The 15,775-nt window shown below is 36.7% G+C and overlaps 1 protein-coding gene across 1 annotated transcript; it reads right to left on the bottom strand.

Moving 5' to 3' along the window:
• Positions 1 to 639: 639 nt before the first annotated feature.
• ndufb6 (NADH:ubiquinone oxidoreductase subunit B) lies at positions 640 to 2,520 on the bottom strand. The gene is made up of 4 exons (XM_034918270.2): positions 2,219 to 2,520; positions 1,746 to 1,838; positions 1,160 to 1,204; positions 640 to 817 (listed from the first exon to the last, which is right to left on the bottom strand). The coding sequence occupies exons 1-4, from the start codon at positions 2,396 to 2,398 to the stop codon at positions 746 to 748; spliced, it is 390 nt and encodes a 129-aa protein (XP_034774161.1). The 5' UTR covers positions 2,399 to 2,520; the 3' UTR covers positions 640 to 745.
• Between the last annotated feature and the right edge of the window lie 13,255 nt (positions 2,521 to 15,775).

The following is a 15,775-nucleotide window of genomic DNA, read 5'->3' as shown; positions in this document are numbered from 1 at the left end:
ATATGATGATGAAACCCATATGTTTGTCATTTTAATAGTCTTCATTCAAAATGTGGACCCCTTTTTGCAGTGACTGTCACAGTACACTGTAGAGTTATACAAATGTTATACAATCCGCAAACGCAATCATAACTTTACGTGGAATTCTCTGCAAAATGTCAGGAGGCAGTGATTGTAGTGTGGTGGCTAGTTGAGGCAATGCAGAACCTGGAAAACTACATTTCCTATTTCTATAATTTTCTCCCATGTTTTTATTTGTCATTCATCACTAGATGGCAATGTAACAATATTGTACAAGCAGACCCACAAACGAAAAACACCACAACAGCTTCACATAAGATAAACGTAGCCTCTTACTTTCCATAGCTACATTACTTTGCGGTTTGTGAGATGTGGTCCAAAACTACAAGTGGGCAAAAAAACAGCTCACATCTTACATAGCACCCTCTATTTTTTTCAATATAGTTAAACAAGAATAACTCCGCGCTACAACTAATGTGTGATGTCATTTTTTTGATAAAGAAATTTGAGATGGCTTTATCACATCAATATCAGGGTATAAAATGTTACCATGTTGAACCACCCAGTATCTGCTACATATACTGTACATACAGCCATGCATTAAAAGGAGACAGTGAATATCTTTGTTAAATCAGTTTTAATGATAAATAGAATAGTTTTTTTTTTTTGTTTTTTTTTTACAACATAATACACGGTGTCTAGTTGTTCAGATGTGCTTCCGTGTTTAATGATGTCCATGGCTCTCTTCCTCTGGTAAGCCTGGAATTATCTCCCCAGTTTCCAAAACTGTATCGCCCTAAAGGAAACAAAATAATATTTTGAGAATTAGTTAAGATTATTACCCAAAAAAACTAATCTAGTTCTTACCAAAATTAAGTATTAAAGCATATGCTTAAATACAAAAAAAAAAAACGTTTTTTAAGCACACTGCCCAATAACATGCAATAAATATTGAAAATTACAAATCAAGAGCACTGTAAACTGCTTTTATTTACATGATCTTTCATTTTAAATTTCCTGAAGCAAATAGCTAAACATTATAGCAGATACAACATTTTAAAAAAGTGATGGGTGAGGTGCCATACATAACGTTAATGGCTTTTAAAACACACAATTAAAAATAAATCCATTAACTTACAGGGAACAGCTTGGGTTTCACTTCTACAATACCATATGGCATTTTCTGCAAAAAAGAAATGTAATGCAAGCTTGTCATTGCATGACTGCTCAAGTACATAGTATACCGTATCTAGTATACTTAAGTATACAGTGAACTTTGATTTAACACATTTGGCAATTTGGAAATTGTTATTTTTGGATATGTTAAGGTGGTAAGTTTGACCAACCAGATGGTGTGAAATGACTGTTTATGCAAGTTAGGTACATTTCAAAATTCTGCCTCAGTGTATGTCCATTAAGATGCCTTTACCTATTATTGTTTAATTATGACCTGCTTGCTTATGACAATTCACAACCCTTTATCATTTAAAGGTGCCTTTCACAGAATGCACTTGCATGGATTTAGAAAACTCCATATCCCTGAAAATATCACAATGTTGTTCCAACCTATTCACAAATGTTTCCAAAACAAACGATATGTTTTTTTTTTTTTTTTTTAATAGTTGCATGATCCAAAATAAAGTATATCATACAAACAAAGAACTAAACGAAAAAATCTTCAACAGGAAAAAGTACCATATTTCTATTGCCAATAGGTTACTTACTGCAAGATGATATTTTACATAGTAATGCACCGCCCAAGCGGGTATTAATAGCCGAGTAAAAGTCCACCACCCAGCATTGCAGGCTTTGAAAGTCTGAAAAGAAAATTAAACAATTGAAATTTCACACTTACTACAATTGTTATGTTAACTCTATAATTCAAAGATTAAAAAGAAGAGACAACGTGAAGTTCATGAGACAACACTGAGTATATATAAATATACACGAATTATTAAACACGGTGCTAATAATAATAATAATAATAATAATAATAATAATAATAATAATAATAAGTGCACATTGGGTGCACTTAATTAATACCAGACAGCACTCTTCCCATTGTTTCATTCTGCTGTATACATTTATTCTGACACTGACAGAAGTATGAGACACAGGAAATCCACGTGCGAGCTACGCAGCATTTGTAAACGCTTTTGAACAATCTGCAAATACTGTACTATTTTTATAAACTTACATAAATCCTCCACAAGGTCTTGGGCTGCAGAAATCCAGACCAGAATTTAGCCACAGGTCCCTGTTTTTGAGGAGGCAGGACGGGCTCACGGGGGCTCAGCTCCTGATCCTTCAACCACTTCCTTCTCAGCTGTGTCAGCTGCTCCAAGCGGAGCTTCTCGTCGGGGGTGTAACCAGACATTTTGAAGATCGACAAACTAAGAAAACCCTAGAAGTTACAGAAATGTCGACCTTACAATAACACCATAGAGGACACAAAACCTATGGGCCGTCGCTCCCTGATGAGATCATAGCGTTGTCCTGGCTGTATTTGTGAGAGTTGGGAGAGACACCTACTGGACTGGAGGGTTACCTAACATTTCTTCCCCTTTTACAATGTACTGTACTGTTGTTAGAATAAAGCTAGATTGCAGACATGAAACCCCATTTTAATAGATTTAGATGCAGAAATATATACCAGTACACTAACGTTAATCTATTAAAACATGTATGCGTTAAACAATTTCATGTATGCCCCTTGCTGATATTTTTTACTTTTGTTATCTGTGATGTATTAATATCCAGTAGATGGTGCTATACTCCTTTATACATGTATAAGGTTATGTGTAAGACACAACATTATCCATAATATATATTTCTTGTAATGGTTTTGTTGTTATATAACACTTTGTATTAATATACTTAATATTAATATAATATATATATTAGGTAAATAATTCAATTAAATTAATCTCATTATCTATGATTTTATGCATACATTTTGCAACAGGCTGGGCATTCCATTCAGATGTTTAAAATGGAATTGCACATCAGGTAACCTTTACTGGTTTGGGTACGTTACATATCTGTTTGTATTGTAGACACGTAATACAAATACAGATGTAAAAAATGAAAAATACAGAGGCAGAAATCTCAGAATGGAGTATGTAATGCATGTGGTTTATTTGTAAAGAACTCTAATTTCACAGTTAAGCCATAGTGCATTCAAAATTATTGATTTAAGATGTCTCTTTTCAATCTCTACCACTTTGAGGCAATTTTCAGCCACCATCTGTAATCTTCAGCTTGAGAAAATCACAGAAGGTGGCAGAACATGTCAATTTGAAACTGTAACTCAGGCTTGTTCTGATAGCAAAAACACTTTTCTTACAAAGGTAACAAAGCATGTACTTTTATACTTGTCCTTGAATATAAATTGATTTTCAGTTTGCTTTTAGAAAAATCAATTATCTTATTTTTTTCTGAAGTGCTGTTAATGTCCGTTACCATTATTTTTTATAGACACCCAGATCTTACCATCCGAAGAGTTTATCAGGTCAAGAAAGTTGCTTCAACATAAAATAGGATTGAGAGCTAACCCAAGCTCAGTTGACATATCTTGACAAATCTTCTGTTATTTAAACTGATTGCAGAACAAAACATTTTCATAAATCACGCATGTTTTACAGTTCCTTACGTTACATAGGTCTCATATTTGTTGTTTAAAAGAAACACATGTTGTGGCAAACATGTATTTTCAGCTGCTACTAAATTAAGTTAAGGAAAGTTCTCAGTTTCTGAAAATCTCTTACACATGCACTTCCTAGGTCATTTCACCTCAGGAGTGACTTCTGGGTCAATGCATGTTACTGACTGAAAGCATGTCAGTCAATAGAGGTAAAACCTAGTTCATTAATGCCAGGAAAGGCATTGAAGGGGAGAGGACAATGTCATTCTCAAGGTGACCAAGGAAGTGCAACACTACCTGAAAGCATGGCTTGCAAACAACCTAGTGTAGTACAAGCTCAAACTGCACATCTAAGACCTGTATAATGAATGCAAGGGCACAAGACATGAGATGTGTAGAATTATTTTGCTAGCTACAATCACGTTAACCTGTACTGTCTATACGCATGTGTTCCGGCAGACAGTCTGGAGCCTTTCCTGTGGTCCATGTGGCACAGCTAATGGTTTTCATGGTCTGACCGAACCGTCTCCTGACTGGAATTGTGTTTGGAGGAGGTTCGTGGCTGTTTATTTATCCACCTTAGAAACAAAGCCTTTGGATTTTCAACTTTGCCAACATGCTTATGTAATTGAAGCTGCCGCCAAACTGGCTGCATCATCTGTGCAAAATATGACAGATGTGTGTCATATTTTGTGCATCACTTCTTTTTTAGTATGGTTTTGTGGTTAGCCGTTTTACTTTTAATACAATTACACATTTTTACCACTAGATGTCAGTCTATGAATATTAATAACATCCTTCATTTAAAATGTGGGTAGTTTGCTCTTTGATGTATTTATATATAAATGTAGGTAGCTTGACAAATTACTGACTCACAAACCGCTAAAGTCATGCAACCAGCTTACTTGACCATACCAATTTTGCACTGTGGCTGGTCTAGACTGTTCCATTGGTAAAGTTTCCTGTTGCCTTACCATTTTAGCCAACACATTACTGCAATTGACCATATAATGGCCACATTGTCAGAAAGGAAGCACGAATCACTCAACATAATCTTTTTTTTTTTTTTTTTTTTTTTTTAACCAGGATTAGGAGACTGGCCTTGAACCTCCATCCAGGTCCCAAAGAAGTAAATTCAAGTCAATATACCTGTTAAACATGGTGCAGAATGGCCCTTCAGGACTGGAGTTGCCCATTCCTGACCTATACCAGTTCTGCAGGAGAATAAAATGTGTGTTTACCAGACATGAGTGCCTGTAAACTGAAAAGTAAGAGGTTTGTCAGGCACAAAATGAGCCCTGCTTAATCAGACATGAATAACATGACAATATGACTTGATTTATAAAACACAATTGGGATAACACAATTGGGATGATTCATGCATTCTGATTGTCTGAGAGGGTATACATAATGGTCAACTAATATGGAGCTGTATATAAACAACTATCTTCCCACAATCCTTGTTAGTTTTATATTGTTATGTTAACACACCCATGTTCAAAGAAGTATTACTACTACTTGCCAAAACTTTGTTCCCATCAATTTTTTTATTAGTTTATTGATCCTTAGCCTGTTCAATTAACTAATTTAGGATCTGGCTGGAATGGAATGGATTGTGAGGGTCAGATCTATAGAATATTTAGTCATGAAGGAGAATCTAAAACACTAAAACAATCTCCAGGCCAAGAACTGTTTACTAGTACTGTTAGTACAACAGTGAGTCACAGAAATTACTGATAGCTTTGACTCAGGCGTACAAAGAAAACTTGCAAGTGTAGCAGAAAGAATGAATACTGAAAGAGGCTTCTACTGTTAAATTTAAAATTAAACAACCTTTGCCCTCAGATAAATCATGTTGTTTTATAATACTATGATTTTTTGTGCTTAAATTTAAAGGGCAGATTTAAATTTCTTCACAGTGCATGTGGCATAGCTAACAATATGATGGTTTGGTAGAGAGTACCAGTACTACTAAGAACACATTCACCTAACTCAAAATCGCATTGTCTCAGAACTATGGTAGGAGGTTTCATAAGTGTTTACTACTGTTCCATTAGAGAACATAAGTAAACACTTATGGAACCTTGTTAGGGTGCTGCTCTACAATTTTGATTAAATATATTGTGTCTTAGCATCTTGTTACTTTCGTCCAAATAGTATCTCTCTGTAGCATGCCTTTAACACATGGGTTACAATATAGAGGGTGTACAGTGTTTCCAGCCATACAGTATGCATTTCACACAGGGTGCCCTAACAGTGCTTTTTATTGAAACTTCAGGCTCTTCCTCACGGGAGTTATTATCACTATCCAGATCTGACCGCTTGCTGCTTGCTGGGTTCAAACTCTGTCTTTAATTTAGCCCTTTATTAACACCACAGAGCTGTCCTCTGGCAGTCTGGATGGATGGCATTGAGAGGTGACAGTCATGTTGTTTATTGATTGTCAGGTCACGTGCCCCCAAATAAAACAGGGTTGCTTTATGATTATAACTAAGGGCCGTGAGGAGCCCTGTACGAATTGCAGAAATTGTTTAATTTGAGCATGTCTTATATGCTAGGTTTTATAACCATAAAAAATTATAACATAGAAATCCACTTTGTTTACAGTTCTGAAGCGTGCAATATAATGCTGTCCATTTTACTGTGTGCTTACTAAATATCTAACATAATATCTAACTGAAAGGTTTGTCAAAGAACGTTATTAGCTTCTCTTGTAGTATTTCTATATATCTTACAGTTCTTTTATATTGTAATAGGGACTTTGTATCAGAAATGTTAATTGTCTCTACAGAATATATGAACATGATTTCAATGTGCAAGCAATCTAACAAGAGCACGGTTGCCAGTACTTCTACAACATTCAAAGTGATACGTGTTTTGGCATTTACCATTATAGAAACCCATTTGGAGAGGGTGGGGGGTCAAATAAAAAACAAACATCCAGTCATTTTGCAAAATGGCCAGGCAGATTTCCCCATTGAATAGTGAGTGTAACACCTGCAAAAACTCCAGAACAACCCTGAAATCAAAATATTTAGTGGATATAGCCTTGCAGTTGAGTCACTGATCCTGTTCCTAAGACACCTTGTGTTGAAAACCTGCATATCACAGGCGCTTCATGACAGGAGTTATTATCACTATCTGGGCAATCTTGGTTCCCCACTTACAACAGTCTTCTGCTTTCCTCTCACTTTCAATCATTCCTTGATTAGCACCACTGGGACAGCATTGAATCAAAGTGAATGGTTCTCATATGTTGGTGACAGTCAGGTTCGTTATTGGTATTTGAGCCACTGGGAAAAAAAAAAGTCAAGGGAGTCTGTGTACAGTAGATACACGTACCATCAAATGTGGCAGCATGGAAAGAATGCAATTTAAATTCTTTTTTGCTGCTAATGTATATGTATGGTACTGATCATCCAAGAATTACCGGAGCTCATGTCCTTTCTGTGCATGAATGAATATCAACATCTGATGTGGTCGTGGAGTAAAACAAATACAACATGAAAAAAGAAACAGATGTGTGCATCACCATCAACAAAAATGAGGATCTCAGGAAAAATAACGTTATGCAAGTGATCTCTTTCACATTGTTTCTGTACCCTTTCAGCTGCTTCTGTGCGGTACGCTTTCGCTTCTTTGATCTGTTTTTGTTGCTTGCATGCACACTATTAAAATGGTAATGATATGGGTGATGGAGTCTGAGAGAGGTGCATTTGCACTCTGTTCTGTACTTGTGCATTTCATCTGCATAATCACACCAAGGGGATTTAAAATTGTTTATTGAAATTTAGATGTGCCCATTTTGGCCTTCGTGGTTCTATTATGTATGGTTAATTACAGACCTACATGGAAAATATCTTCCATAATGTTTATCTCGCAACTGACATGAGGCAGATTCGTAGAACGATTCAAAGAAGTAGATGTACTATCAAGGGCAGCAGTGTGGAGTAGTGGTTAGGGCTCTGGACTCTTGACCGGAGGGTCGTGGGTTCAATCCCCAGTGAGGGACACTGCTGTTGTACCCTTGAGCAAGGTACTTTACCTAGATTGCTCCAGTAAAAACCCAACTGTATAAATGGGTAATTGTATGTAAAAAATAATGTGATATGTGAAATAATGTATAATGTGATATCTTGTAACAGTTGTAAGTCGCCCTGGATAAGGGTGTCTGATAAGAAATAAATAATAATAATAATAATAATAAAAATGTGATATCCTTGTGTTGTTTTAATTGCTATTTAAGGTGAATTTTCATCACTTGTCAATACACATGGGTCTGTTATTTTAATTATTATTATTATTATTATTATTATTATTATTTTAAAAATGGTCCATGATTAAATATACATGTAGAGGTGAGCCAACAACACCACATTTTCAATCTGAAAGTGTTTGTGTGTGTGTATGTGTCAAACATTGACATATACTGTATACCAGTGGACTTCAACCTGTGGTACATGTACCAGTACTGGTACGTGACAGGCTTGCAACTGGTATGCACTGGCAGGTGTTCTTTATGACAATAAGAAACCTTTATATTGTTCTTTATGACTTTATGAAACCACAAACTGTTCAGCATTTATTGATTGCAAACTTTGACTAGCAGCATAGGGCACCAACAGTTCCTGCAAATATTGAGGACCAAGGCTGCGTCGTGCCTCATAAATAGCGAGCAGAATTTTAAAATCAATTGTAAATTTAACAGGAAGCCAGTGCAGTGATCTAAGAATCAGAGTGATATGTTGTGAACGGCTAGTGCGTGTAAGCATTCCAGCTGCAGCATTTTGTACTAGTTGGAGCCGATGTAGCTTAGAATGATGGCCAGCAAACAGAGCATTACAATAATCCAAAAGAGAAAGAACAAGAGCATGAACCAACATCTCTGCATCTTTATCAGGTAAAATGGGTCTCAGTTTAGCAATGTTCCTCAAATGATAAAACAAAACCTTCATAACTGAGCTAATGTGGGTATCCAAACACAGTTCTGAATCCATAGTGATTCCCAAGTTTCTGACAGTATTAGATAAAGATTAATATCAAACGCTTTTTGGAGCCCTCTAATAATACCTGTGTTTTACTGGGATTTATTTTCAAGAAGTTTTCAGCCATCCATAATTGAACTTCGTTCAGGCACCGAGACAGCAAAAAAAAAACAAAAAAAAAAAAAAACGCCATCTCTGGTTTTGTAGGAAGGGAAAAATACACCAGTGTCAGCCGCATAACAGCGAAATCCCAAATTGTATTTATTAATAATTGATCCAAGAGGGAGCATATAGACACTGAAAAGCAAGGGACCAAGGATTGAGCCTTGTGGAACTCCATACTTCACGTCGCCTGTCTGAGGAGTATTGACCCATAGAGACAAAATGGCGTCAATGTAATAGATAGGAGCAAAACCATTCCAATGTAATTTTGTAATCTGTCCAGTAAGATCCCATGATCCAAAAAAGGGCAGTCTCAGTACCATGGCCTGAGCAAAAACCAGACAAACGTTTCCAGTGGCCCATATTTACAAAAATGACCCTGAAGCTAGAAAGGGAATGTTGGAAATAGGCCTATAATTTGCAAGATCGTGTGGGGGAAGGTTATGCTTTTTTTAGGAGTGGTATAATTTCAGCCAGTTTTAGAGTAAAGGGAACCCTTCTAGATATCAAAGAGGATTTAACAATAGGAGTTAGAGTGGGACCCAGGATAGGAGAACACTCCATAATTAATCAGGGAGGCCAAGGATCCAAACCACAGGTCGTAGGATTTAGTTTAGTTATGACAGCCTTTAAGTCAGCTGCTGTAAATTCCTTAAAAATAGCAGTTGTATTTGAATAACAATCAAGACTAGAGGGGGCTGCAGTACTAATGGTAGAGGACAGCTGAGTCCTAATCACTTCAATTTTATCTGTACATTTTTTAGGTTTTTACAGGTGTCAGTTTGATCTCCATGCACTGGATTCGTTTAACAGTATTAAAACGGCGCTTTTGGCTGATTTTTACCAGTGGAAATAATATTAAGAGAAATAAGATTATTTTGCAGTGGTCCAGGCCAATTGATATTTTTTCGTATGCATCTTCCAGATCTCAAGGTCAACACAGAGCCCAGATACTCTCCATTTTTGTTCCAAACTGCGACCTTCAGTTTTTAATCCTTAAGATTCTCGGTGTACCAGGGAGGAAAGCGTTTTAGACTAATAGTGCGGGTACAAAGTGGTGCTACCTTATCAATAATACTGGCTAGAGTAGAATTATGCAGGGGAACTGCCTCATCAGTTGGTAATAACAGCGCAGTATTTAGCGTCAAATCAGCAACCAAGCTCATTAACTTAATTGGATCTGAAAGGTCTAAATACAATAGCTTGTGGCAATACAGCAGGATATCAAAAGAAACTAGAACATGGTCAGAGAAAGAAAGCAAAGTAAGAGAAAGGTTACTAGGAGATAGACCTAATGTAATAACCACATCTAGGAGTATGTCATTAATGTGGGTAGGTGCTGAGATATGTGGATTCAAATTTAAAGAATCTAAAAGAGCAGTGATATTTATAGAAAGGTTATCCAAACAGTTCTCTATATTGATGTTAATCACCCACAATCAAAAGTCTAGAGCAGGGGTGTCCAACCCTGGTCCTGGAGAGCCCCTATCCAGCAGATTTTATAGGTGTCTTTACATCATCAGTGGCTAAAGATCTGGAACACCTGTTAATCTTGACTAACTAAGCCACTAATTGGTTCAATTAAATAACTGAGAGATTGGTTGAAACGAAAGCCAGCAGCCACAGTAGCTTTCCAGGACCAGGGTGGGAGACCCCTGCTCTAGAATGAGTGACAGGAGAAAAGTGAGGACAGTAGCTCAGAGACTTCTTCAAAAAATAAAAAATAATAATGTTTAGGGGGCTGATAAACCAATAACACAGTAATTGGGAAAGAACAATCAAAAGGAAATATCAATAGCTCAAATAAACTATAGCATATACCATCTAGCTTATGTAAAACCAATCTGGTGTGAGAACAGATTGCAACACACCCACCACGTTTACCCTGACGGGGTTTATGTAGTAAAGAAAACACGGGTGGGCAGACCTCATTTAGGGGCAGGATATAATTTCTCCCCAGCCAGGTTTGTGTTATACAAAGGGCATCTAGTCCTGATACCTGAATTATCAGAGATGTATTGTATATGGAGGCTGTGTGGTCCAGTGGTTAAAGAAAAGGGCTTGTAACCAGGCGGTCCCAGGTTCAAATCCCACCTCAGCTCACTGACTCTGTGTGACCCTGAGCAAGTCGCTTAACCTCCTTGTGCTCTGTCTTTCAGGGGAGACGTAATTGTAAATGACTCTGCAGCTGATGCATAGTTCACACACCCTAGTCTCTTTAAGTTGCCTTGGATAAACGTGTCTGCTACATAAACTAATAAGTATATAGAGTGTGCATTTAAAAAGGCCTATGCGGATAGAAGGTTTCCAATTTTCTAATTCTTTTTTCCCTGGTCTATTTAAGGTGTGTGGTATTGACTGCGAATTTAAATAATTTACATTTCCGGCTTCTCCTAAAAACATAATACTCCCGGAACAGACCCCGGTGGACACAGAACCCCCAGATCCACGGTGGCCGACAAGCATGTACAGCATCCATGGGATAGAGGGTACACATTGCCTGCTGCTCTCAAAGAGTAAACTATAAAGGAGTATCTAATTTTGGGGGGGCATTTGCACAATATATCAAGTAACAGCTTGGATTCAAAGAATTCAGTGTCCAATTTCTGTACAGTTCAGATAGTGTTAAAACAGCTAAAGCAATATCCAGTTTGAGCAATATCCAGTAAAAACAATGTCCAGTGTAAACAGTGACCTATTTAGTAAGTTAGAGGCAGGCAACAGCACAGTGCCAAGAGTCGGCGTTGATGCAGCAGTAGGGACACACCTAGCAAACCCTTGCAAACCCCCAGCAAAAGTAACAAACAGATGGTATACAGACAGCAGCCTCAGACAGTAGCAGTACAGGCAGGAGCTCCTGGGCCAGGTCCTCAGCTCAGGCAGCAGGCAGATACGCGGACAGTGACCCCGTAGCAGAGAATGTCAGGTAAAAATTTGCAAATTGTGAAAAAAAAAAAAACATTAAAATTAGGTTAAAAAAGTAATAAATAGAAATTATCACAATTTATTACGCAGAAGATAAAGTAAAAAAAAAAAAAAAAAACTGAATTAATGAAACCACAGAGGCAGCCAACTCACTGCCATCTTAGCAACTACAACAGCCGTTGAAGATTGCCGTTACTGGTACACCTGGTGGTCCCTGCTGGAAATACTGGCACTTGAGATGAAAAGGTTGAAAACCACAGCTATATACAGTATTAAGAATAAGCCAGGTACAAAACGTTACTGAGGTGAGGTAGACTGGTGTGAGTATCCATGCCTGTATGTGAAACAGAAAGGATTAGATTCATATTGAACACATTTTAAAAAAATTATGAATTCTCAAATCAAATTTAAAGATTTTGAAAACAGTAATAACCAATGGAAAACAGTGTATTAAAATGTACACAGGGTTGCATAAAGAGGTATAATTCAAACTAAATATTGATGGTATCATTGAAATGAATTTGTTAAATCACTTAATTCCTGTAAATGTCAATAAGTTTAAAAGCGGACAGCAGAGCCCTCATTGAAGGGGGAAAGATATTTCAATTTTTTATTTCTTAAATATTTCAATATAAAACCAATGTCACCTTACAATAATTGATTTTGAGTTTCAGTGTTTTAAAATAAAATATCAAACAGAACGAAATTTCAATGTACCTGAGAATTGGTCAGGGGTCTGAATACTTTTGCAAGGCACTGTGTTATATATATATATATATATATATATATATATATATATATATATATATATAATTATGTTATGTCCTCAATGAGCAACCATATAGTTTACTGTATGCAAAAGGTTTTTTTTTTTTTTTAAAGTCACTGCAGTGGCTGATTGCTGTTGATATCCAATCTTGGTATATGTGAGTGGTTTCTGACAATAAGTTCTTTTTAATACCTGTTCTTAACCCAAATAGCACAAAGGGATCCAGCTAATCAAGCGCCTGCAAGTGAAGAAGGAGGAATCTGAGCAGGTCTAATGAAACCTGTCCTTGTCATACTGTGCTGCACAAAGGAAATCGGAGGACAAGGTAAGGGCCCTCTTTACTGACACAATATTTTTCAGGTTTGCTTCAGTAATTAATGGAAATTATTTTCCCCCTTCAATGAGGGCTCTGCTGCCCGCTTTTAAACTTATTGACATTTACAGGAATTAAGTGATTTAACAAATTCATTTCAATTATACCATCAATATTTAGTTTGAATTATACCTCTTTATGCAACCCTGTGTACATTTTAATACACTGTTTTCCATTGGTTATTACTGTTTTCAAAATCTTTAAATTTGATTTGAGAATTCATTATTTTTTAAAACATGTTCAATATACATACCTGTCCTTAAAAGGTCCCCTGAAAGCTACTTTGCATTGCAGAATTTGCAATTTCTTTGTTGTTCATGTAATACAACGGCAAGCCGTAATTTCAGTCTTTTCCAAGCAGAAAAATAAAGTTAATGGGATTGAAGCTATGCACATTCATTCAAAATAAATGTGTAGTTTAGAAAGAATCTGGTTGGTAAGAAATTTCTGTTTACAGGCCTTGCTTTCATATTATCTTGTACCTGGTGAGTAGTGAAATAGTCCCAGCCCTTCAGGTCCTTCTTTCTTGGCAGTAACCAACCAGCTACATCCTCTAATAACATACTTTGCAAACAACCAGTAATATGCTTTGACCTCAAGAGACACATTTTAGGTGAAATTACCTTAGAATTTATTTGACCTTATTTAATAATGTATCATGAATGGAAGTGCACGATGAGTGAGCTACGATTGCTTTAAACAGTCTTTTATGATCTTTTCTCAGAAGAGCATTGTTTACAGTTTGCTTTCAATTAAGTGCTTATTGAATATTAAACACAAGAAGAGTTTTGATAATGAAGGTATATGTTTTTAAAGTCAATGTGAACAAATCACTTTAACTCCTTGTCTGCATCTTCAGTCAACTATACGATACATTTAAAAAAAAAAAAAAAAAAAACACACTGCACACACAACACAGCATTTTGAAAAGTCTACCACAGTGGAAAATTTATTTCTGAAAAATGTTGTTCATTTGTTGCTTCCTTTACAGCTTCTCTTGTCTGAAACAGACACGTACTGTCTGTGTTGCTAGGCTCTAAATATTGTCAGCAAACATCCTCTGTAGAAATTCCACGTTGTCATTCTGCCTCCACCAAGCAGACATATTGAAATGTATTGCCAATAGAGTGTATTTTGGTGGAGTTGGTGGGCAGGTTGCTCAGTCAGAGGATTAGAAGGGAAGCACTACCCTTTCCAATTTAAAAAGCCCCTCATTTTTGATTGATGTCAATCACTGAGCAAAGCAAGTGCAGGGCCCTTTAGAAGACCCGCTTTCTAATCAAATAACTGGCTGGCTGCCCAGCATCAGATGGTTTAGTCAGATCCCATTGAATCAGTCAGAACAGTGGGGCATAATTCTGTGCTCTTTGAAAGTAATAAATCATCACAGCTAATTACCATGGTAGAGAACGAGACAGTGCCTGTTATGGGTTACACATCAGACCTGCTTACAGTTCCTTCTATAATTAGTCAGGATGAATATGAAGATCAGGCAGAACTCCCCTCTCTTACCCCGTAACTTGCATTCTGTTGAGCATGCAGGGGATCGCCATGACAATCATTGCCAAGCCTTGCGAGCTAGGATAACTCATTAAAAAATACAAAACACACTGAAAACCATATTTCTCTGTTGAATATTGAATATAAAAAGTGCCTCTAGCACATCTGTTTAAAAAATAAAATTTAAAAAAAAGTTATATACGTGATATCGCATATCTAAGGCTCTTAAATATCTTGCCTTTAAGGTTTCATTTAAAAGACATTGTTGATTTCATTGCAGCTTGAATTAGGAATGAAAAGGGCACTTCTAGACATGGTAGATTGGGCTCAGGTGTTGTGGATTTCTTCTTAATGCAATGGATGGGGAAGGGAGAAACCCTCTATTGTGCACAGCCACAATGCAGGTTCTAGAGTATCTCTGTCTTCACTTTTGCACCATTAGGGACAGCAAGTGTTGTTTGGAAAATAAACCAGTCTTATGATTTTAATTCGTATCAGTGCTTCAGGTTTCGATTTCCTTTTCTGGCTGATTGTGCTTAGATCACCGTCTGTCCTTCACTGAGCCCTATTAGTGGGACCAACCTACCTGTTTCTGGAATTTTCCATTAATATTTGTTATCCTATGTGTAGCCAGTATGTGTTGCCGGACTTTAAAACAATCAATCCTACAAAGTTTTGGATTCAAGGTTTTAACTGATAACAGATGAAACACCCTCTTGCAGAAAGAATACAGAAGACTACTACTTATTTTGTGTTCCCTTACCCTCATTCATGATGCAGTTTCTGTTGCAAAAGATGTTTCCCCATCGGGATTTTTTTTATTTGAGCAGTTCAGGATGCCTAAACAGGTCAAAACAGTGGTATAGTACTTTTAGGCAAGACCAGAAAGAGACATTCACTTTTGGTATACAAAAAAAAAAAAACCTGATAAACATGGATTGCCTAGAAAATATGATGTACATTTGTACAAATAATCACAGAAAAAACATTAGCCCAGATCTGTACAGAATTCACTAGTAGAAATAATTAACCGAGATATTGACACACCCTGTGTGATAAACCTCATCCTAGATGGTGTACAACAACAACAACAATAACAACAACAAATCCTGATGAAACCCATTGATAATCCCAGGGTAAAGAAATCAGGATATATGGCTTATCCCAATTAGGGGGTATATTAAAGCAAACATTGTGCAGCTTTCGAGTTTTCTTACACAGCATAAATATCAAACAATTCCTGAGATTTAAGGCAAAGCAAAATTAGGAGAGATGTTTTAGCTTTTGGGAGGGAATTGAAGTTACTATTACCACGAATCAGTCCAACTTTGACAGTTATTGTGTTAAAATGACATATCCCCCTGTGAGTTAGAGTCTCCTTTGCTCAGAGCCTTTAA

Source organism: Acipenser ruthenus, chromosome 2 (assembly GCF_902713425.1).
Source record: "Acipenser ruthenus chromosome 2, fAciRut3.2 maternal haplotype, whole genome shotgun sequence".
Lineage (NCBI taxonomy): Eukaryota > Metazoa > Chordata > Actinopteri > Acipenseriformes > Acipenseridae > Acipenser > Acipenser ruthenus.
The sequence above is the reverse complement of the archived record's forward strand: the minus strand, read 5'-3'. Positions and strand labels throughout refer to the sequence as shown.